This window comes from Lygodium microphyllum, chromosome 5 (genome assembly GCF_053477565.2).
Source record: "Lygodium microphyllum isolate KBCC chromosome 5, Lygodium_microphyllum_v1.1.10, whole genome shotgun sequence".
Taxonomy (NCBI): Eukaryota; Viridiplantae; Streptophyta; class Polypodiopsida; order Schizaeales; family Lygodiaceae; genus Lygodium; species Lygodium microphyllum.
The window spans coordinates 134,405,768-134,429,358 of record NC_141139.1 but is presented as its reverse complement, the minus strand read 5'-3'; the positions used below and the strand labels follow the sequence as shown (position 1 = coordinate 134,429,358).

Sequence of the window (23,591 nt, the reverse complement as noted above, 5' to 3'; positions counted from 1 at the left end):
TATGGCAAGGGTCATCGATGTCGATGGGTTGGTCAAGTTGACCTTCAAGCCATAAGTCCACCATAGAAAAGGATTTGCACTTTCTAAGGGTATGTGCCTACCTTTTTGTGCTATAGTTGTCATGAAAATGAGAGTGAAATTGGGAGATGGGTCAAATCCTTAGCAAGCTTAGAGTGTTGTTCCGTAGTTGGGATGACACAGTTGGTACAAGGAGAGATGTGGTGCAAGGCTTAGGATGATAGGTCTGCTGATGTCCTCTACCAATGTCCTTAGGACATCTTGCCCTTGATGTGTCCCAAGTTTGTGAAGTGGAAAAGGCCTAGGGGATTAGGGATGGAGCTCACTAGTTGTTGCCATGAGACATGCCCAACTCGAGGGCCCCTAGGTGATGCAATTGTGAGTGTTCCTAGTGAGGCTTTTTTAAACTTTTGTTCTTTCCTTTTCTTTTCTTTTCTTCTCTCTCTCTCTCTCTCTCTTTCTCTCTCTCTCTTTCTCTCTCTCTCTCTCTCTCTAAATGGGAACTCATTGTGGCTCCTTTTTGTTCCTTGGTGTTGGCCAAGAAAGTGGTTCTGTATGTTGGGGGTAAAGATGCACATGCCTAGCCGCCTATGTATTACTACACTAACAATACCCACATACCTATACATTGCAGATGTGTGATGCGAATCACCGTCACTTCATTTTTTATTCTTTCAGTGACATTTGAATAAAGGGAAGCATGGTCACACATTGTGATTGTTGGAGTTCCCACATGTTCTCTCTCTCTCTCTCTCTCTCTCTCTCTCTCTCTCTCTCTCTCTCTCTCTCCACCATAGCTCTTGCTTTTGCTCATGTGCTTCCACTATGGGCTCACTCCCTTCAACTTGTATCAGAGCTAACCATTCAAGGAGTTTCTTTATCATTTGCTTTAACTAGATTCAAAGCTTCAACTCAAGGTTTCATGGTAGCCATTGTTTCTTTCTCTCAAGGTATACATTGAGTCTTTCCTTTTTTTGGCTTGTTTCAACTTGCTTCATGCTTGTTTGAGGAGCTCCCCAAGCTTACTGAGCCTTATTGGATGCCTAATGCTGAGAAGCAGCCATTTTATCCATTTTGAGTATATACATAGCATGTTATAGAAGTCGTGGACAGCTATGGTAGCTTAACAACACTATCATATTTTGGCCATAACTTTTGCATATGTATCAGATTTAGGCATTCCATAGCTAGAAACAAACAAAGAGAGCAACTAGATCTGAAAAGTTGGGCACTTAGAGAGTTGATTTTGTGTAGTTTTCTATTCTCTATTTCACACATATAATAACTATTCTAGTTTGGATAACAAACAGTAAATCCTGTAGCGCATATTTGATACTTGGGGATGCTATTTTAGTGCTCGAATGGTATGGTTACCATTTTGGGACTAATTTGAGCTTGAAATAGCTCAAATTTTGATGTCAATTCAATGCTATAATAATAGGGCAACAAGCATTTATCAATGAACATCTTATGGCTAATACTCATTGATGCTTTATGGGTAGATGTACCACTACTTTGATTGTTATGTATACTTCTCGATATGCTCTGGCATGCTTTTGAGCTAAGATTTGAGCTATGTTACATTAATATTGGCTATGTTTACATGCCTTGGTTACTTCAATGGCTTATACAGTTATGGGCTTGAAGAATCTATTGGGTTTTATGCTTTTGGCTTATGCTTCATGTATCTTGGATGCCTGGTGGTCATTCACATGATGTTTTGGGCTTTGCTTGCTCATTTGGCATTCGACTTTTGCTTCAGTGGAAGCTACTTTTCTTTCTGTAATGAGCCACATTGGCACTTGGATGTACTACAGAGCACTTGATTTATGCAATTGAGCTTGAACTTATTATAGTGAGATAGTGGGACTCATTGTGACATGTATATGCTCTTTTGATATTTATTGGATGCAATTACCCTATCGTGGGTTGATTTGATCTTTTGGCTTGGACGTGGTACTTATGTCTATCACGGTGTTGTCAATAGTATTTATATGCTTTTGGGTTATGTATTGAGCTTTTGCTTAGTAGGTTATGCAGATGGCAGTTCTCTTATTTACCCTTGAGACCTACCTTGTGCATGATATCTATGCCTATTCCATGTCTAGTTTCTAACACACTGCACTTGTAACAGTCTTCATTGTCGATTGTTCATGGCTTCTTCCCTCTTGGTTGCTCATAGTTGGTTATTGGTGTATTGTTGTAATTTATTATGGCAACCTATCATTCCAATTTTATGCATTCTATTTTAGGGTAGTCACTTGTACTTGACAATTTCTTAACTATAGTTTGTGGATAGCTCATTCTTTTATCAATACCTCTTTATTTTGCTCTTTTGTGCACTTGCTTGGTCTCATTATGATTAGTGGTTCTCGTGACAGTGCTATCTTCAATATTATGAAACTAGATGGGACCAATTATAGCTATTGGAAGACCAAAATATGGCAAGTTTTAGTGTAGAAATTGTAAGTTAGACCACTCAAAAATGGGGGTGCCAAACCCAAAAATATTGTAGCCAAGAATTGGGATGAGTTGGATGAGCTATATGCAAGTCCCCAATCATTTTATCACTCTCTAAGCAAGTTCACTACAATGTTGAAATTGAAAATTAGATTGTAATTTAACTTTGGGTATAGATTAAGAATCCTTATGACAAAGCAAAGTCCTACATCTCAAATGTATTGGTTGAAACTATTGATGGACCTTCACATGAAGGAAGGGACTTCTATGTTTGCACGCTTGAATGAGTTTCAATCCATCATTAGCCATTTAGCTTCATAGGAGATTGAGTTCAAGGATACTTTGCATCTTTTATTTTTTCTTGGTACTCTACTTAAGTTGTGGGACACTTTTCGTGGGACTCTTTGTGCTAGTGATGGGTGCTAAGGATGGGCTGAAATTGTTCATATGACAAGTAGACAGGCAGTACACATAAGAATTCTGACATGAAGTGCATGGGTGAGCCTTTAGATCTTGTTCATTTAGATATATGTGGTCCCATGCCATATCAATTGCTAGGTGGTGTAAAGTAATTTGTCACATTCATTGATGATTATTCACATAAGATATGGACTTGCCCTATTAACCAGAATTTAAATGTCTCGTCTACCTTTTAGTGTTGGCTTGCTCTTGTTGAGAACTAGTTTGGGTATAGATTGAAATGTCTAAGATCTAATAATATAGGTGAGTATGTCTTGAAAGCCTTTGAGTCGTTTTGCAATGAGTGAGGTATTAAGCATCAATTCACTAGCCCCTACACCCCTCCCAAGAATGGTATTTTTGAATGCATGAACATGATGATTTAGGAGAGAGTTCGTAGTATGCTTAGATAAGCAAACTTAGCCCAACACTTTTGGGCCGAGGCCATTACTTTGCCGTACAATTGATGAATTGGTTCCCTTGCACTCTTTTTGATTACCAAGTTTCAAAGGAGGTCTAGACTAGAAAACCTCCATCATATGCTCATTTGCCGTCTTTGGTTGTAAGGTATTCTGCCATGTTCCCAAAGACAAGCACAATAAGTTGGATCCTAAGTCCATAAAATGCATCATTCTTGGTTTTATGGGAATACATGTGAGATGGGCTATTGCATATGGGATTCACAGGCTCACAAGGTTATCTACAATGATGATGTTACATCCTTGGTTGAAGTCAACCGAATGTGGAGGTAAGTGGGTGGAATTATAATGTCATTCTTTCATCCTAGGTTACTGACAATGGCTGCTCAAATGTTGAAGTTGTTAGGAAGATTGATTGAGGGTTGATTGTTGTATTGTGTGCGTTGCTCCATTTGTTCGTACCAAGTCCACTTTATCACCATGACGGATCACATGGGAATGTTGGATTCCTTCATGGGTGACTTGTGTAAGTAGTGCGACTGCCATTAGAATGACCAATACTTTGCTTATCCAAGGTTTCCAACTTTATGTTTCCTATCTTGTTGATGATACATGCACGGTAGGGTCCAAGACCTCAAAACTTAAGTTTTCCTATCTTGTAAATTCACAGTATGTTGGGTCATTACTTAACAAAACTAACTACACGACGTTGTTTAGCCAAGGTGAGAAGGCATCTTCCTTTAATTGCTATTTTGAGGTGCTATTTGTACCAGTTTTGTGTGAAGCGACTAGAGGAGGTACACTATCATTTTAATTCTTCGACCTTGGAGGGGTCTTTAAACCTTGTAGCAGTTGTTTGGATAGGAAGACTATGGCATTTTTGTAGTTGGTGTTTGGGTAGTTCATAGGAGAGTTGCTCTTGGAAAGCCATGCTCTAACGGTATAGGTGCTCGTACTCTTCCCAAGTAGGGTGTCATTGGGATGTAAGCATCATTATATCATCATGGCTATACCTAGATCAATCATGGTGAAAAGCTTTGCAAAACTGCCAAAGGTGGAGTCTATCTATAAGAAGTATTCCCTAGGCGTGGGCTTGATTTATTGGGCCAATTCTCCCACAAATTCATAAATCGAGTGACAAATCAACTCTTCTTTAAATGGCGAGGGGATGGCTTGTAGTCCATTGATCTTGAAGGAGGTACACTAACCTTGTGCATGGTGGGTAGAGTAATTGGGATTGATAGTTTAGTGTGAGGTTTTTGTGACGTGTTTGATTGTTGTCTAAGCTCACGGGCTCCAAATCATGATGGGTCTAGTGTCCTTTTCATCAATAGTGGTGGATGGTCTATGCAACGTTTGGCATGACCGGCTCTGCGACTTGGATGGCAAGATGAGTTTGGTGTGATTGGCCTCTTATGCTTCATGAGATGGAGCAATACCATTGCTATTGCTGTGATTCCTAGTTTCGAGTGTTTGTGTGGGTCAGTGTAGGGCAAGGCAATGCTTCCTAATGATACAAGTGTATTGGCATGGTTTAATTAGGGAGCCAAAGATATGTACAACCTTGATAATACACTTGGGTGCATAGGAAACCCTTGGACCTACATCAAGGATTCATTCACGGCTTGTGACAATTAAGGCGACACTTTCTAATATTAGAAATTGGGTTTTCTTTTTGTGCTAATGACACTAGAAGAGGATTGTCTTAACATGTCTATACCTTCTAAGCATGAACCTTAATACCACTTTCTTTCTTTTCATCTTCCTCATCTAGCCTCAAAATTTCACAAACTTTTTCAAAGTTTAAGAGTCTTTTGGAGTTTCTTTATATCAAATAAATGAGATTCCACAAAATAGAAGATTTGCAACAATATTGAGCACTTGCCATGAATTATTCCTCACAACTCTCAACTAGACTGATTAAGCCAACATAAGGCTTCGACTTGCTTGCTAAGGGCTGTGTCGCATGGGTTTATCAATTGATGAGCAAAGTATAGGGTTCTCCGCTAGTGTAATAACACCTTGTGGATCGATGCTTTTAACAAATGATAGAATTTATGTTTCGTCCCCCAATCTAGATCACCCTTGAGGTACTACTACATATTACAAAAGAGGCGACAAAGAGGAGACATGAGCATCTCAATCTTCACTTTTCTTGATTGGATTGTATGTTTCACACCAACCATCATATCACATCCAACCCCCTTCCCCAATGCATAATTCCGACGCGCTGGTCACTCTGTCAACAATGCAGAGAGGGATTGCAAGCTGTAAGGGGAGGACCACATTCCCCACAGCACGCGCACTTGAGCATTGAACGTTTGCAGAACATACTGTAGTCCCCATAGCAATGAAGGTTACCATAGCGCCCAATCTCCTGTCACCGTAAGATAGTCTTCACTTAGTGTATGTTCATTACTTCATCCTCTCATACAACAAAGCACAATTTAAAGAATGGATTCCACATAGAAGTAGCTTCTCTTTCATCCCACTCCTGACATCTCCATCGTTGCTGCTCTTCGCCTAAACTACATTACAGCATAGTCTCTCCCTAAAAAATGGTCGGACCTTTGTTAATCCTCCTTGTCAAATGGTACTTAACTTTCACATCTTAGATAGTCACTAAACTTTATCAAAAAGCAAAGGGCTTGTACAAATTTAGACTTAGCCCAATGCTTCAAATTCTGATGTGTTGCAGTCTATTTCAACATTCTATGATTAAATCACATGTTACAAGGTGCCACTGACAGAGAGTGACTGCACAGCACGATATGATTGTGCTTAGTTCTATTGACAAAAAGAACATGTAGAGTATACATAATCCGACCTCAACTGGCCAAAAGCTATAGAATTAAAACAATACAGCCCATTGTGAGGGCAGATTCCAGAAGGCGTAGTCACAAGCAGTTGTCTTCTATTTTCAACTCATTACAGACCCACCAGAATACCTGAGTACCCCTTAATACAGTCCGGTATTAAGCTTGAATGCATGTCAGTTGCCCATTTCAAGCATTACAGTTGGACACACAATTGATGAGAGTAGCAGCTGAAATGCCCATCTGACTTTGATCCCTAGTGAAGGAACGGCTTCCAACAAGCCATACATTGTGAAATATATCATACCAGCGGTCCCCTGGACAAAAGCATTCACTGGTAGTCACTCAAGAGCACTCACAGTAGATCAGGTAGTGTCACTGGTAACACAGAGCGAGCATGGCATATGTACTCTTGATTTCAAGGAAACATCATGTATACCAGCTCTTCAAAATGCTTTTAGTACTTCATGTTAATCTTTTAGTTTCTTACTCCATTAGCGCCTCTCGAATATTGCCTCGTATTTGGAATCATCCGTCATCCGCTCTGCACTTGTGAACGTCCTCTGAAAGAACTGCTCTTTTTCTGCTGTAACGTATTCTTCCTTTTGTCTTTAACCTTTTTTCCCCGCTTGAAAACAGCAAGCACTTCGATGCTGTTTTCTCAAGTGATCCGCAGAACAAGAGGTGATATCAGCACAGATCAAAACCAAGGTAATAAATGAGACAGGAGAGGAAATATGGCTACCTATCTGTCCCAGGGAAAAGATTGAAAGCCTGTGCCGCCATAAGATGCCAAGAGTTATCTTTCACCAAATCTGTACAATCCTGTTGCAGAATAAAGGATCCGCTGAATTAAGTTTAGCTTCTAAGAAAAAACAAATACTCATGATTTTTGCTTAAAAACTCACCGCTTTGAAGGCCTCCCAACCACAACTGATGTATATCAAAGTATCTGGCCAAGTCGATTCCTCACCTACCAAAGTGCTCCCACCAATTTGGATCCCAGATTGCTTTGCTCTGAGAATCCAAGGTCTCTTTTCAATCCTGTTCTCAAAAGAACAAGTTCTACAGTTGGACCAAAGGCAACAAGCAATCAAGGACTGAAAATCATTCACCAACAGACATGACATCTTATCTTTTCTGATTTTGTCCCCGAGAGTTTTTAACTGTTTCTGGACAAAGGTAAAACAAGATTAGGATTCAAGGGCAGATGCATTGAGGAACCTATTACCTTTCTAATTTTTCTTTTGATGGAGGCTTGCTCTTTCCTTGTCCCCTTAAAGATACTGTTCGCAGGGCATCCACTATAGATGGATCTAACCCCTTGCGCGGTGGATCCACGACGACGATATCAAAGCCTTTTAACCAGTTGATTGGGCTCTGTCAAAAGCTTCCAATGTCAACCTGCACTATGCCTCTACAAACAGCAGAAATAGTACATTGAAGCAATCAGGCTCAACATTTACCACTGTAACATCCGCACAATGCCAACTGACACGTGACCTGATTGGACTTGGTAACCTTGACAAAGTAAGTTGAAATGGAACAGCCGCCTCCTTGTTAATCTCCACACACCTCACAATCCTGGCCGAAGTAAAACCATACCTTTGTCAATAGAAATACAACAGCCTCCAAATTCCAACCCTCCTTCCATCATGTTTAAATAATCTCCATGTGGAATGAGCAGACCTGAGGCCTTCATTCGAGATCAATAGAGCACATAGACCTCAATCATACTTGTTCTAATATGTAAATATATAAAAAGCATCACGGGGGCGGGGGGAGAGAGAGAGAGAGAGAGAGAGAGGTGTGGGTTGGGTAAGCATAGAAGTCACGCTGACCAAAATAGTTCATAAGCCCATCAAAGGATATGCCAACATAGAAATCCACCACAACCTTGTAAAAGGAGCTTTGTTTATACTAAGGATACACCAAAACTAGAAATTCACCACACAACTTATTTACTTATTTGTTTGTTTACACTTGTAAAAGGAGCTTTGTGAAAGAATTTATTTACACCAAGAGTAGAAATCCATGACACAACTAATGAAAGGAGCTTTATGCTGAATCCCAATGTAAGACCTCAGACAGGAAAAGCTGAGAAATCTTCTTGGAGTTCATTGATCTTATATTGATGACTAAGTGTATGTGCATGTATCTGAATGTGGAGCTTTACACAATTACTAAATGAAAGAATATTATATTTTATGCTCTGATTCTTGCACTGCTTCAATCAAACAGGAATATAAAGTTGTATTTAGAAAGCAACCACAATTAACATATGTGCATGTCCATGTATCTGAATGTGGAGCTTTACAAAATCACTAACTGAAAGAAAATTCTATTCTACACTCTGATTCTTGCAATTCTTCAATCAAACAGGAATATAAAGTTGTATTAAGAAAGAAACCACAATTAACATCGGTACAAGTAATAGGGTATGCTAACCTTGACCTACAATTAACTGCAAGACTTAAACCAATAATACCACTCCCAGCATACAGCTCAACAACTGCCTTCCCTGGCTTCACAAACTTTTGGAGCTTGCGCAACAAGGACTCAAAACCCTGCCACATACAACAGTTAGTCAATCTGTATACCTCCAAATTGACTAAAAGAAATGTTAAACTACTACATAAAAAATTGCATGAATGTCCACCTGGAGATTAGCTTGTGAGAAGCTAGCAGGAGTAAGATGCGCGTCAAGGCCACCTATGCGCTCCCAACATTGCTGCTCTCCTAACAAGTGCCTCCATCGTCCACCAAAAATCACCTGCTCAATGTGTTCACAATGTTGTAAGAGGAGTCATCTCTTCTCTTTTGAGTGCTAATTTTATTACTCAACATAAACAAGGACAACAATAATGCTCCATAGAAGCACACAAGTCTGGGTGTTCTTTTCTTCTCCTTTCTTTTTTTTTTTTCCCTTTGTTTGGGAGGCCTGGGTGTGTGGTGGGTGGGGGTGGGGAGTGCTACAACAAGATTGTAGAATTGCTTCTTATGGATGTTGTCGAAAGGAAAAAGAGCAACAAGTACAAAGAGACTTGAGCCAGACCAAACTGCCAAGGGAATGTCACCGAAGCTCCTATGACGTGAACCTCCCTAAGCTAATCTTGTTGACCCCTAGACACTAGTTCCTATTGAGCTAAAAGTGCATTACATACTAATTAGCTCTTTAAAACAGCCCCGAAACATGTAAATTATCAAAAGTTTTGTTAAACTGAGAGCAGCTCTAAAGAGTATCTATGTCCCACATGCAAAACCCTAATTTGGGAGGATCATTCCGTGCCTATAAATAGATAGGCTGCCCATCATTCAACCCCAATTATTGTGTACAAGTTTCTCACTCCTACGTGCAGGTTTCAGCCATCAGCCAACTTCCATCTGCTGTCCAGCCCCTACCAACTGCAGCATCATCATCTCTAGCACCTAGCATCTTCTTCCTGTTAGCAATCGTGATTGCCATGCTTTGTCATCTCCTGCCTATGAGCCTTGGTTTGAGTTACACCAGGACTTTAGGAGCTCTAAAATGTCTATCATTTGTTCCGAGAGGTAGCTCACTCTAGAGCAGCCATTTCATCGCCTTTCCTCCTTTAGTTGGGTTTCTAAGGGTATTTCCTAGGTAGTTCTTGCATTTTCTAGTCAGCCTTCACTTGTTGGACATTGTCCATCCCTACTAGGATTCTTTTGTGCCTTGTAGTGCCACGTCAACATATTGCGACTGCATTTAACGGAGTTGGCCCATATTTTGGGCCGTGAGGTCCAAGTCTGCCAGCATTTAGGGAATTAGGCTATTTATAGCCCCCACTTGAGTGGTCATTGTCATCTTCTTGTCTTCCACTTGGCAAGTGTGCACTCCAACTTCGGCATTCTCCTCCATCTCTAGTCTTGCCTTCATCATCAGCCTCAATCTGGTGCCCTCACTGCGCTGTGGGTTGCGTGCAAGGACTGATCAGTCCTCTCCTTGTATTCAGCATTCTTTCCTTGTTTAGTGCAGATTTTTTTTCTTCTTTTCTTGCAGAGTTGCTCTCTTTCTCTGTCTTTGTGTTCATGTTCCTTCTTCCATTGTGCACTCTCACATGGTATCATCGCCAAACCAGAAGACAAAGAGCTGTGTGGAGTTGAGGCGACCCTTATGAAGCTGACGCAACCATCCCAAAGTTGAAGGGACCATCCCAATCTACTCTAAACTCTACACGCACAATGTTTTGCTGAAACAAAACAAGTTCTCCTGAAGGTAACCTATTTTCTTCCAGTGTTCCTTGTGTTTTGCTTTTAGCTACTATCTACATCAATAAATGCAAACTTTTGTGGAGCAAGCAACTGTCCAAACCATCAAGTGACAGGATTCTTCATCATCATTTTCAGCAAATGCAGCCTTTTGTGTGAAGGCAACAGTTGTTTTCCTCCAGGTGGAACATCTACATTATATCCTTTCTTATCCTAGAGCTGCTTTCCACTGTTCGAGGAACTGTCTAGTCAAAACACAATTTTTGTTAATGATTCTTTTGCAAATTATTGAAGAATGTCTTATCACCAATTTTGAGGCTTCGATAATTTAGAGAAGGAGCATTTTCATCACTCCTCTGAACGGTAGTGAGATTATTGCGAAGAGCGTATGGAGATACCACTTGACAATGATTGTGAAGAAAGATGGAGGTCACCTAGCCCGTTTGTATGGGATCCCTCTCCTCCCCATTCTCTCCATGTTTCACAAAAGGCCAATTCTATTGGCCTCAAAATGCCACCTATGGCACCCTCTATACAAGTCTTCATACTCCCTTCTTTGACCAAAGAAGACCGGCTACATGGTTCTAACTATTCATTTTGGTTGTGTAAGGTGGAGTGTATCCTTGATATCTTTGATCTTTGGGAGTTGGAAACCCACCCTATTCCCTGCCCAATGAAGGATCCCAAAGTGGGATCATCAATGGATCATGCAACCCTATGGGATTGACTCAACTCTAGAGCTCAATATTTTCTCTTTATGAGATTACAATATTTTATCCTAGAGCATGTCTACAAGTTGCAGAATGCAGCAAAGGTGTGGACAAAGCTTGCTTCTTTGTGCTATCAGAAGACATTTGCCCACCAGATTACTCTCGAGAAGAAATTATGAATGGTCATTGTTGATGACTCTCCCACAATCATGGGCCATATCAACAAGTTGGAGGATATGAGGGATGAGCTGGCCTCCCTTGGCCCAATGATATCTTCACAAGATAGTACCAATATCTCTTTGACTCAATTGCCATCTTTCCAGTTTGATGTATTCTACACCAACCTTCTTACACGGAGATCCTACAAAAAGCTTTTTCTAGGAGGAGCTTGTCCCACTTGTTTTGGAGTATGGTAAGCAAGCCAAAGAGGTAGCCAATGGATCCAACTTCACCAAAGCTTTTGTTGCAGGTTCGAGAGGGGGGGATGAAGAAGAAAGGGAAGTCCATATCTAAACAACAAGACAATTCTTCAAGCTCTGACTTAGATTTGGAGATGCCTAAATGCCCACATTGTAGGAAGGGAACACATCTAGAGGAGAAATGTTGGCAGAAATACCCTTACCTTTGTCTTGGAGCAAAGAATAAAGCTAAATCCTCTGAGCCTTCCTCTACCTCTCAAACCTCATCTAAGAGACTCTAACAAGCCTTCATTCCAAGTTACTAAGCTCGTAGCAAGAAATTATGGGCCATTTCAAGTCACTGAAAAGATTAATGCTATTTGTTATAGCTTGCAACTTCCAGAGTATTGGAGAATTCACAATGCTCTTCATATTCATCTTTTGAAGTCTTATGAAAGACCTCCACCATTAAAATATATAATAGAATAACCGTCTGAAGTAGATGAATAGGAGAATATACTTCATATGCCAATTGAAACCAATCTTCCTTCCATGGATGGGTGGTAAATACCTATTACAACTTAATTACAGTAGCAAACAATAAATGCAGATCTGAAAATACAAATTTACCTATTCATCTTGGACAATGCACACCCAATTGACGCCCCTTTCGGTATTTCTTTAGCTTTATTGAAGAAGAAATTGATTTACAATGGGATTCTCCCAATCTCCTTCACAATCCAAACTCCCCTTGCTATCCAAAGTGACCAACAAGTCTTCAATCTGATTTGCCCCTTGATTCGGGCACTTAATTAGCCTTCACCCACTTCATAGACGATGGATATGCCCCAAATTCAATGGCTGGCTAGTCCTCAATCTAAATGTAATTGAAATTCACCTTCAATCCTAAAAAATCAAGTCTTGGAGCTTCCAATTTTCGGTATGCTTCCCGAAGCTACTAAATCCTAATTTCTGTTGTAAATTAGGGTTTACAACAGAGAAATTTGCAATTTCTTAACTTCCAAGGGTCCAAATGCTGAGATCTTCAGAGCAAGGCTATGAAATGGCTAGGAGATGAGAGAGAAAGATGTAGAGAGAGAAAACTCAGAGTTTTGTCACGAAGAATGACTAAAAATAAGCCAAATGCAACTGTTGCCCTACGACAACGGTATTAAATGTTGTCGCCTACAGTTGAGACATCCAAATCGTTATCATCTTGTACCTGGATATAATCGCCCAGCTGTGGAGGGTCCATATCTACAATCGCCTCCTCAAAACTCACTCGTGGCTGGTTGCAATGGCTGAAAATAGACTGGCCATGGCTGCTCACAGCTCTCCCACATTTGCTATAGCAAGAATGATCTTCTTTCTCCTCTTCTTAAGCCTTTTGCCAACCTGTATGGGCAAGTTTGCCAAGTGGTAGCCTTGCCAAATGGTTTTTCCAACATTATCCATCATTATATATTAATTTTCAGAATTTAATTACTGAAAACTAATCTAATAATTATTTCGGTGCCTAGAAAAATAATCTGATTGGCCAATGATTAAATTGGCTAGGCATCTTCCACTCTCGAGTTTCTCTGTGCCATCTTTGACCATTAGATCTGCATTAGGTACCATTGAACGTCACATCTCTAGTATCACCAACTAACACTTATGGCCAAATGAATAACCTAGGCCAACAATTGACACCAGATACGACCAAGTATCTGTGCAACATAACGTATAGTAACTTTTACAGTTTGACGTCCCGTGATTTTCTCGGGTCCCGAGCTCGTAAATTTACTCTAACCCTAGTTGCACCTCACATGTACAACATTTACTTAATCATGTGATTAATTGGTAACCTCCATGGCGCACTCGTCACACTCCAAAACAAACGGAGCAAGCTCCTCCCATAGAAACTTCTCACAGGTCCTCGATGTAAAAAAGTTGGTATAGAAGAGATCAAATCACGGAGATTGCAACTAACTCAAAAGACTCATAGCCATATCCTCTCAAGAGATCATCTTGCCAAGGGACGCAAGCTTATCCCTCATATCCTCCAACCTATTAATATGTTTCTTCATGAAAGAAAAATCATCAATAGTAAGTATCCATAATTTCTTCTCAAAAGTAATCTCGTGGGCAAATGTCTTCTGACGGTACTAAGAATCAAGCTTTGTCTACACTTCCACTGCTTTCCACAACCTGCACGCATGCACTAGGACAAAATTCTATAAGCTCATAAAGAGGAAAGATCCGGCTCTAGAGTTGAGCTGCTCCCATAAGGTTGCACGATCCATCAATGATTCACAATGGAATCCTCCACTAGACGGGAAATAGAATAGGTAACAAACTCCCAAAGATTGAAGGTATGGTATCAAGGATACACTCTACCTTACACAACCAAAGGAAGTAGTTTTAACCATCAAGCCAGTCCTCTTTGGGTAAAGAAGGAAGCATTGGCACTTTAATAGAGGGTGCCATGGATGGCATATGGAGGCCAACAAAATGGGCCTTCTGTGAGACATAGAGAGAATAGGGAGGAGAGGGTTCTCAAACAAATGCGATAGGTGACCTCCAATCTTCATGATCCGCGTGACAATCTCGCCGCCGTTCAAAGGAGTGCTAAAAAGGTCCTGATCTATATCATCAAAGCCACAAAACTAATTGTAAAATATCCTCAAAATCCTACAGAATATCCACAAGAAATTTGGATTTTGATGGTAGACAACCCCAAAACAGGAGAAAATGGCTACAGGTTCACAAGGAAGTCGATGTAGAGGGTCTACCTGGGGGAGTGATACTATCAACTACACAAAGAAGCTGTCGCCCTTAAGAAGAAAGCTGCATTTTCAACAAAACACTAATGTGGCAAGGCCACCTGGCAATCTAGGGTAGTCTCCTCCCCAAGAAATCAGCTCTTAGACTCTCTTGGGCTCTAATACCATGTGAGAGTGAGCAAGGGAAGAAGGAACATAGAGACAAAGACAAAGGAACAAAGAACGATTACAAGAAAAGAAGAAAGAAATCTCACAGAACAAGGAAAAAATATTGAATATAGGAGGATTGATCAATCATTGCATGTAGCCCACAGTGTCAATGAGGGTACTAGATTAAGCTGATGATGATGGGAGCACTGAAGAAGGGGGACAATGACAGAGTCAGAGTGTGCACCTGCCAAGGAAGTAGGAAGATGAATGAATGAACTACCAACTGAGTAGGAGAGACTATCAATAGCCAAGATACCCCCAAATCTAGCTAACCTAAAATCTAGGCCCAATATATGGCCGAGCAACATTTAAAAAATACCAAAAAATCTCAAATTTTTTCCAAAAACAATGGACAACGTCAGACAAATGAGGCAGACTGCTATATGCATAAGTTGCCCAGGAAATGCACACAAAATCCCAAGTGGAGGAGAAAATGCACTAAAGGACAATAAACCGAGTGCTCTAGAATGAGCTACTTGCTCCATCAAAACAAGTGATAGATAGGTCAGAGTTTATAAAGTCCTCATTTGACTCAAACTAAGGCTCACAGGCGAGAGATGACAAGGCATTACAAATATGGTTGCTAACATAACTTCAATGAGATCTGCCACAACAAAAGACCATTCCAAGAATTCAAAGGCCTTTTCCAAGTGGAGTTGTGCCAAAACAACCTCCTACTGCGTGTATTGTGCATAGTCTATAGTCATCTATACATTGAGGATATTATGAAGAATCTCTCTCTCTCTCTCTCTCTCTCTCTCTCTCTCTCTCCTTTGCAACATGCTGAAGAGAATAATGTTGAGAGCAAGCCAAAAGCCTTGATTCTTAAGGCTTATATAACCTTACATATGCACTCTCTTTCTCTCGTTATTATCATCATCTTTTGATCTCACAATAATCTCGATGTTATGGAGTAGACGATGAGTACAAGGAGCGCATGTTTATCTCAATGATGCCAATGCTCTGGATACTATCTACGGTGATAGCATCGAGCTTATTGATGACATGTAGTTCTATCAGTGTGTGTGCACTTTTATTATTTATCCCTCTCTCTTTTACTTGCTTGAGTAGGAGTGGAGCATATCGATCTATTTTATCATGTAATCAAAGTTGAAGTTGGCAACAATTTTGGTAACAGTTCGGTTAGTCTCCTGTAATATTCCGATTTGCTAAAAGAAATACACGCGTGAATTGCCTCAAATGAAAATGAAAATTGGATAAATGATTTCCCCCCCCCCTTATTCCCCCCAACCGACTGACGAGCTGGAGGGGGAGGGAAATAGAAGGAGCAATTAAGCTCCTTGGTGGAGCTTGGAATGAGGGGGGGAGCATGCGTGATGACACGCAGGGGAAGGAAGATCCCCCTCCCCTCCCCTATTTAAATCGAGGGGGACAAAGGCCTTAAGGAGGAGAGTCAACACGCTGTGAAGGGCCCGTCAGTCTGCTGTGAGGGAAAGAAGAGAGGAGACGCTTTGAATTTCGTGAGGGAGGGAGAGATTAAAGGTGGCCACTGCCATAGAGCTGGAGAGGGAGCGATGAGCTAGGAACCGCCTGTGGAGGACACGATCGTGGACTGCCGTGCAGCTGAAGGGGACGCCGCCAATCGCCAATAGCAGCTCCCGCCGCCGTTTGATTTCCCTGCCCACTTTGCCGCCAACTGTCGCGGTCTCCACGCTTTCTCCCCCCCCCACGTGGCCGTCGTGAGGCCTCTGGAAGCCCTTGGAAGCTTCCAAGGGTGGCTTCTTAAGCCCCCTTCCTGTGGCCTTTGAAATTACCCCCCCTAAAATTCCCCCCTTAGGCTTTATAAGCCCCCTTTTTCCCCCCAGTTTTAATCCCTCTAAGCCCCTTTTTTTCCCCCCAATTCTCCCTACTATTCCCCCCCCTTTCCCCCTTAAGCCCCTTCCTTGGCTTTGGGAACCAAAACCCCCCCCACCCCCCCCCCCCCCCGCGTGTGTTTTTTTTCCCTAAGCCCCTTTTCACCCCTTATAACCCTTTTAACCCTTTTCACCCCCTCATAACTCTTTTATTTCCACAAACCCCTAAGCTTTTTCTTAATCCCCCATATTCCCATTATTATCAAAACCCAAATCATCATCATGGCCTCGGATGATATCCCGTAAGGTAAAAGGTAGCCCGTGAGATAAAAGATAGGGAGGGAAAGTAAAGGGAGTGAAAAGGAGTGAAGGAGAAAGAGTGGGAAAAAGATAAAAGATAGGGAAGGAAAGTAGAGGATAAGGAAGTGAAGTAAAGAAGGGAAGTAGGGAGGAGTGAGGAAAAAAAGGGAGTAGTGTGAAAGAAGTAGAGGGTGAGGAAAAGATAAAGAAAAGTAAGAAAGGAGTAAAAGAGTTAGAAAAGAGAAGGAATAGAGGAAGGGCAAGGAAGGAGAATAAGTGCCTTCTATTCCTTTACCCCAAGTCAAAGTCCTCCAAGGGTTCCTGTGGTTGCAAAACCACACTCACCCATAAACTTTTTTTCCAAAGAAACGGTGGAATTCCAGAAGAAAGAGAAAAAGGCTGTGTCACATTCGAATTACGATGCCGCCCAAGAAAGTCCAAGGTGTAGCTGCGGGAGGGTCGTCTCCCGGTATCCATGTGGATATCTCACCCTAAAACCAGGTTTTTCTTCTTTGGCTTTTAATTCGGTTTTAAGTCGATCATGCAAAGAGAAATTGTTAGGGATAGGATATATTTGTCCGAGTTATTTGTAATAAAGAAGTTTAGCTTATTTGAATGAATGATAATGAATAGAACTTAGTTTCCTTCGAGTTGCGTCAAGCATTATAAATTACGAGCGAGATTATGCATTTATTATAGTAGTATATTTTAGTTAAATCCTAAAGGTGTAGAAATTATATCTTGCACCATTTGTCTTATTCCTTTCGCAACGAATCATTGTAAATGGTTAAATTCATGAAAGGTTTCTTTCGATGCTCAAATTACTAGGAAGTTATCTTTGCTAATTGCACATCTTAGCAAGGCAAATGTTGTTATTTGGCATGAGTTCATCTTTAAGGAAAACGGAAGTTAAATTAAATTGTATTGACTGGAAAGTAAATTGTCACAAGGATAGCAAAACCGTGACAAGACGATTAATATTACCTTCCAAAAGATAACTGAACCAATCTAAACATAGAAACATTCATACCCTAAGCACTTGACTACTTTCCTTACTGTAGGGACAATAAATTCGTAAAGCTAAGGAACTAGGGTTTGTCCCTAAGGTTCTTAAAAAAAAGAAGAAACCCTAGGCCTGACATACGTCAGCTTAAAGGATCTAAAACAGATTATTCCATCGCAGGACTTGCACAGCAAGTACGAAATCATTTAGTCTTGTGATTGATTCACAAGGAGGAAGGGTAAAAACCCTCATCAAGGATGGCAGATCCCTACGCAAGTTATCTTGCAAAAGGACGTATTTTTGGATATCCTTCTAAATAAGGAAAGTTGTAAACCGGAAACTAAGGGTTAACCAAGTTGGGTTAATAAGGTACGCCCTACACCGGAATGTAAAGGATCTTGCCAATTTACAAGACACCTTGGGAACGAGTGCTAATACACTCAAAAAGGGAAAGAACACTTCCTTAGCAGTTTGCCAAACAACACGGTTGATTAATGGAGATGTTTGTGCTTGCTAGAGATTTTAGGGCTCTGTTTAAATTATGAATTACAAATTAAATGAGTACCTATACTTCAGGTTAAAGGCCTGAAGGAAGAGGCAGTTTCAGTTACCCCCGACTACTTGCCTAACCCTAACCAAGGGGGTTGTTCACCGCACCGAGAACGTGGACCGAACCCGCCGCGAGAGGTCTCTCCGTTGAGCTCTACTTGGAGTAGGAGGATGCTTGGGTGCCAGGGGGGGCTCTGGTCGTAAATCCCTCGCCTTCCGGGTCCTGCACAAGAGGCTAACGTGACTCGGGATTGGATCTCGAGGCCCGCATACTAGTTGACAGGCGGAAGCTTGGAATAGTGATCCTTGGGGATTACTGGATAGCCTTCGGGCGGATTATGGACAAGCCTACGGGCAGAGCTCCTTGTATTTCAATGATAAAATGATGAAATGTAAAAAAAAAAAAAACTTGCTTGATATTGTTTTTCTATGTCACGTGATAAGATTACGTGAAGGAGCCAGTGCTTAACAGGGTTAATTAAAGAAGCTGATTGTTATATGTCAAATTAATGTGTTAGATAATTACATAACTAAAACAAACCGAGGAAAGTGCGGAGGATGGGCCATGGGTCCGTCCTACGGATGGGTGGTCTCGGTTAGCTGGGAACTTTTCTCAAAAATCTCGAAGAACAACGGGATGATCATCATCATCAAAACGAATAACGAGAACGATGACCTAGAGTTACGTCTTACCCGATTTACGTTGTTTTAGGGGAACGGAATGGGACTATGCCTTATGGCAGAGAGGTTGAGCTTTGCATCCCTCTCGTTTCCCATTCTCCTTGAACCAAGTGCAGCGTGAATCCGCTTCGGACCTGGCGTTTCTGCGTAAAGTAGTTCGCTCGGGTCTGACGCTAGTTGCTGTTAGATAATGACCAATCAGGAAAACCCTAATTCCGGTCGATCCTAAGTGGGAACGGCCAGGATACTTCCGCTACGTGGCAGACGCGGAAAGACCTAGATCGCAAAACTCGTAACATTCCATGGGAGTGTCGGGCGGAGTTTTCCAGACATCCTTTCCGATGGACTGCTAAGACGTGTCCTGGATGATACTAGGGGACACGTTACATCTCCCAATGAAGATTGAGCGTCTCAAGGCAAAACAGTAGCTCCAATTCAAAAAGCGAGATGGTTTTCAAGTTTTTAGAAAGATTAAGCCTTTGCCATTTAATCCCCCATCTTAGGTCTCTATTTATGTGGGAAAGGGCCGAGACATTACACTACACCAAGTTGATAGTAATTTTGGGACCCACAAGGGCAGGCAACAACATGTGGGGCTCCTATAACTGTAGTCAATTAGCCATTCACAACATGGTAGCCAATTTTGGTAATGAAAGTTTGAAATTTCTCTCTCCATGCTTCCTGTCTATTCTCTTAGCCATTTCATAGCTTCCCTTCAGAGATCTCAACCATACTTAGTCCTAGGAGGGCAATTGAAGAATTTCTGCTGCTTATTAACCCTAATTTACAAAGCAAAATTTAGGATTTACCAGCCACTTTGGGAAGAGTGCTCAAAATTTAGGGCCTAGTACTTAAAGTTCAACAACTAAAATTTGGGAATTTCAGAGAATTTCAAGAGGCAAGCCAAGTAACATTAAGTTTGAAGCGAAATTTGTCATCCAATGAGTAAAATTGAAGGCCGATCCCCAAGTAAACTAAGGGGCAATTTGGCTTGAAGGCTTGCTTGTTGCAATGGGCAGCAAGATCTATTAAAAATTAAAGAAGATCAAGCCGGATCTCAATATACTTCAACATTTGGCAATAGAAGTTTAAGGAATACCACAAGGGATGCCAATTTTGGGGAGTAACATTTGCATTTTCAGTTTATATGCATTTTATTGCTTGTAACTAGTGCTTAATCCGATTATTTACTACCCTATCTAAGAAGGAAGGTTGGTTTCATGGTTCTATTGCCAAGATACCATTAACTCCTTGAAGTGGCCGACCTAAAGCACTTGTGTGCAAGCCAATGTGACTACATTTTGCTAAATTTGTGATCAGCTAAGTACTATAGCACAATATATCTTTAGATAGTGAGATGGAATCAAGCAATGATGATGCCTCTTAGTGTGAAAATTCACAAAGAGTTGGGAAAATGCGACCTCTGGTCTTCAACAAGGCACGCAACATGGGCAACAAGCAATTAATGTTGGTTTAGACCAAAATGTTGGTCCATCAAGTCAACTTCAAGTTGATGACTAGTAAGAGAAAGAGGAATTTGATGACCAATTTAAGAATCAATTAAGGACAGCACAACTGAAATATTTGTGCAATTGGTAAATGATCCTCAGTTTATGTGCCTTTGGAGGTCCCCAAAGGAGGGCAGCAAATACAAAAAGTGAAAATCATCTTCAAGTGCTTCGGGACGACCAGATGCACCAAAGGAAAAGCCAATGCATTAGCACCATGTTCCAAATGTGGGTAATGAGCATAAGTGATTGATGCATATCCAAGGCCAACTTGAAAGTGCCAATCCAATGCTTTTTGGATTGCAAGGCATGCATACTAATGTGGATCACCTGCAGTACTTGGGTGATGATTTGGTTTCCCAAGCAATGGCTGGTAATGCTTCAGCTTGTGGATGCAAGGACAAAACGCATTTTGTATGCAACCACCTAGGCATAGTATGCAAGGCCCAATGTATGTGGTATAGCAAGTGGATTGAAAAACCCAATGTATAGCAATTTTAGCATGATGCTTGGGACACAAGGTGGCATGTTTGGTGATGCATTTGCTGACCTTGGTGTGTTTGGAACTCATAGTATCAATGTTGATCATGCAAATGCTCTACATAGTGATGTTTATGAGAGAAATGCAATCAATGTACCATTTTTGGCAGCAATGTGAAAGTTTCAAGAATCTATGAGTTCCAAAGGGACAACAAAGGCCTAGAATTTAGTGGAGTTTCGAGGCATGTGAGATTAAAGGTAAAGTTTCCATGTGCTCCTTGGTGAAATTAGTATTGCTTCACCTATCGATAGATGTAAATAGATGAAGGAGGGTGATCGGGCTAATCATCCTCAATGTTGCACTTTACATTGATAAGCTCTAGTTGGAGCTAATAATGGATCAAGCTCTTTCAAGTTGAGCACCTAGATTATTGCTTGATACTCAAGAGGAAGACCACACCTCCACTTCCCTAGCGATAGATAGCTTAACTATGTAGTGGATCTGGAATGTACTTCATTTGCATCTAGGGTGTGTACTGTATTGTATGCGAATTGTATTTCTACCATTGAGATTACTATTCACTATGCTAGTCACCATATTTTGGAATGCAAATGAGTATGGTTTGTACCTAGGCTCTATAACTATTCATTCGCAAGGTTTCTAGCACACATGGAATGTACATTTGGATGTGATGCACATTTGCAAGGCATGTATGGGACACATGGTTGGTATGCAATGTACATTTGCAAGTCATGTAAGAGAAGTGCATTTGTCTGAGTTACATGTAGTTTGCAACAAATATATGCTTTACATGAGTATTATGTGGTGCATCATTGTTATGAGGCACTATTTATGCTTAGTTTATGCACTACTTTGCCTTGGTGGTCCTAATAGCATTGAAATTCAGCATGTGGAAGCATTGAAATTCAGCATGTGGACGTATCTTCTAAGGTTCTACCAGTGCTTATGATTCATGTGTGTGGATTGTAACTAGTTTAAGTGGATTGAATTTTAGACATGTAGAGGGCATGAGCATGGTTAAGCAATAGGTATACATGTTATTTGATTATGATGCAGACATGTATTTCCACTAGGGACAATGGATACTTGAGAGCGATTGCAAAGATTTCAAGGGAAAGGCCTGTCAAAAGGACATTAAATTTTGATGCTTTGCTTAGCACTTGATTTAGTTATTAATCAACTATACAAATGTGTAATGCACGTGTTGTGCAAGTGAGTTAAGTCACAATGACAAGCCAAGGACACCAAGATGTCAACAGATGTCAATGTCAAAAGTTGTGGTAAGTTAAGTTAGTTAAGTACTAAGTGGTATCTAGTAATAGATTTTGGCGTACAAGATTTTATTAGCTATTAATATTGAAGACATTAGGAACTAGGCATTCATTAATTAATTGATGCCCATTCAAGGGCTAACAAATACTCGCATTGCTTGGATGATAAATTGGCCTATCTAATTAAATTGTTGGCTAGTAAAATTCTTTTTTGGAGGAAGAATTAACAATTAAATATAATCTTCCGAATTATTAATCTGAAAATTAATCAAATTAGACTGAAAATTGCTGAAAAATGCAATTATAAGGTTGTCACTTAGAAAAACTTACCCATGCAAGTGAGGCAAAAGGCTATTAGACTATTAGAGCCTCATTCCAGCATTGTGGAGATTACAAGAGGAGGAGAGAGAGTTGCCACTACAATTTCGAAGCCATTAGTGATCGACTCAATCATCGGAGACTATCAAAGAACTATACCCAGCTGATCAAGAGGCCATTGAAGGCAAGTGACGGCCCTTGTAGGCTGTCTACAATAAGGTGACAACAATTTTGGGGCCCACAAGGTCAAGCACCAGCATGTGGGGCTCCTGTTAATGGTGGGCTACAATCAATCAGCCATTTGTAGTAGGAAAACATTAAATTTCAGCCAATTTTGGCAATGAAAGTCTGAAATTTCTCTCTCCAACTTCCTCTCTGTTCTCTCATCCAATTCACATCTTCCTTGGAGAGATCTCAACCAAATTTTGACCTAGGAAGGTGCTATTAAAGAATTTTCGCTACTTAGCCCTAATCTACAAAGTAAAAATTGGCGTTTACCAACCACCTTAGGAAGAGTGTTTAGAATTTAAGGCCTAGTACTTGAAATTCAGTAACTAAAATTGGGAATTTCAAGATTTTCAAGAAGCTAGCCAAGCAACACTAAGTTTGGGGAAAAAATTATCATCCAAGCAATAAAATTGAAGGCCAATCCCCCAACCAACTAAGGGGCCAATTCGTAACAGATGTATTGAAGGAGATCAAGCTAGATCTTAGTGTACTTCAACCTTTAGCAATACAAGTTAAAGAAATACTGCAAGAGGTGCTAGTTTTGGGGCCAATCGGACGTCCAAGATTAAGTGGTAGCATTTGCATTTACAATTTATGTTAATCTTACTAGTTGTAGTTAGTGCTTAATCACGTTATTTAGCACCCTATTTGAGAAGGAAGGTTGATTTCACTACCCAACACCAACTAATGCCCCCCGCTTCCCCCCCCCCCCCCCAAAAAAAAAAACCACATAAGATTTGTTTCCTAGTGCCATGGTGAAACCTTCCTAGTCTACTTTTTTACAAGAATCCAACAACAATGCTTAAGAGATGATTTGTGACTCTCCTCCCTGCCATGTTCACTTACTTGAGACATGGTTTTCCTCCTTTCACATCATATAGCATTCCAGACATTGTCTGTGGTTGAAGACTAGTAAGTGGTCTTTATCATTA

At 40.7% G+C, this 23,591-nt stretch overlaps 1 protein-coding gene across 1 annotated transcript in view; it reads right to left on the bottom strand.

Moving 5' to 3' along the window:
• Positions 1 to 5,957: 5,957 nt before the first annotated feature.
• The window catches only part of LOC148036435 (S-adenosyl-L-methionine-dependent methyltransferases superfamily protein), a 69,031-nt gene continuing 51,397 nt past the window's right edge, over positions 5,958 to 23,591 (bottom strand). Inside the window, exons 9-16 of the mRNA XM_087678415.1 lie at positions 8,832 to 8,945; positions 8,621 to 8,739; positions 7,639 to 7,756; positions 7,404 to 7,552; positions 7,081 to 7,216; positions 6,918 to 6,997; positions 6,663 to 6,825; positions 5,958 to 6,489 (exon numbers count right to left, since the gene is read on the bottom strand). Of these exons, the coding sequence (XP_087534541.1) occupies positions 6,708 to 6,825; positions 6,918 to 6,997; positions 7,081 to 7,216; positions 7,404 to 7,552; positions 7,639 to 7,756; positions 8,621 to 8,739; positions 8,832 to 8,945 (834 nt within the window). The 3' untranslated portion in view covers positions 5,958 to 6,489; positions 6,663 to 6,707. The remainder of the gene's footprint in view (positions 6,490 to 6,662; positions 6,826 to 6,917; positions 6,998 to 7,080; positions 7,217 to 7,403; positions 7,553 to 7,638; positions 7,757 to 8,620; positions 8,740 to 8,831; positions 8,946 to 23,591) is intronic.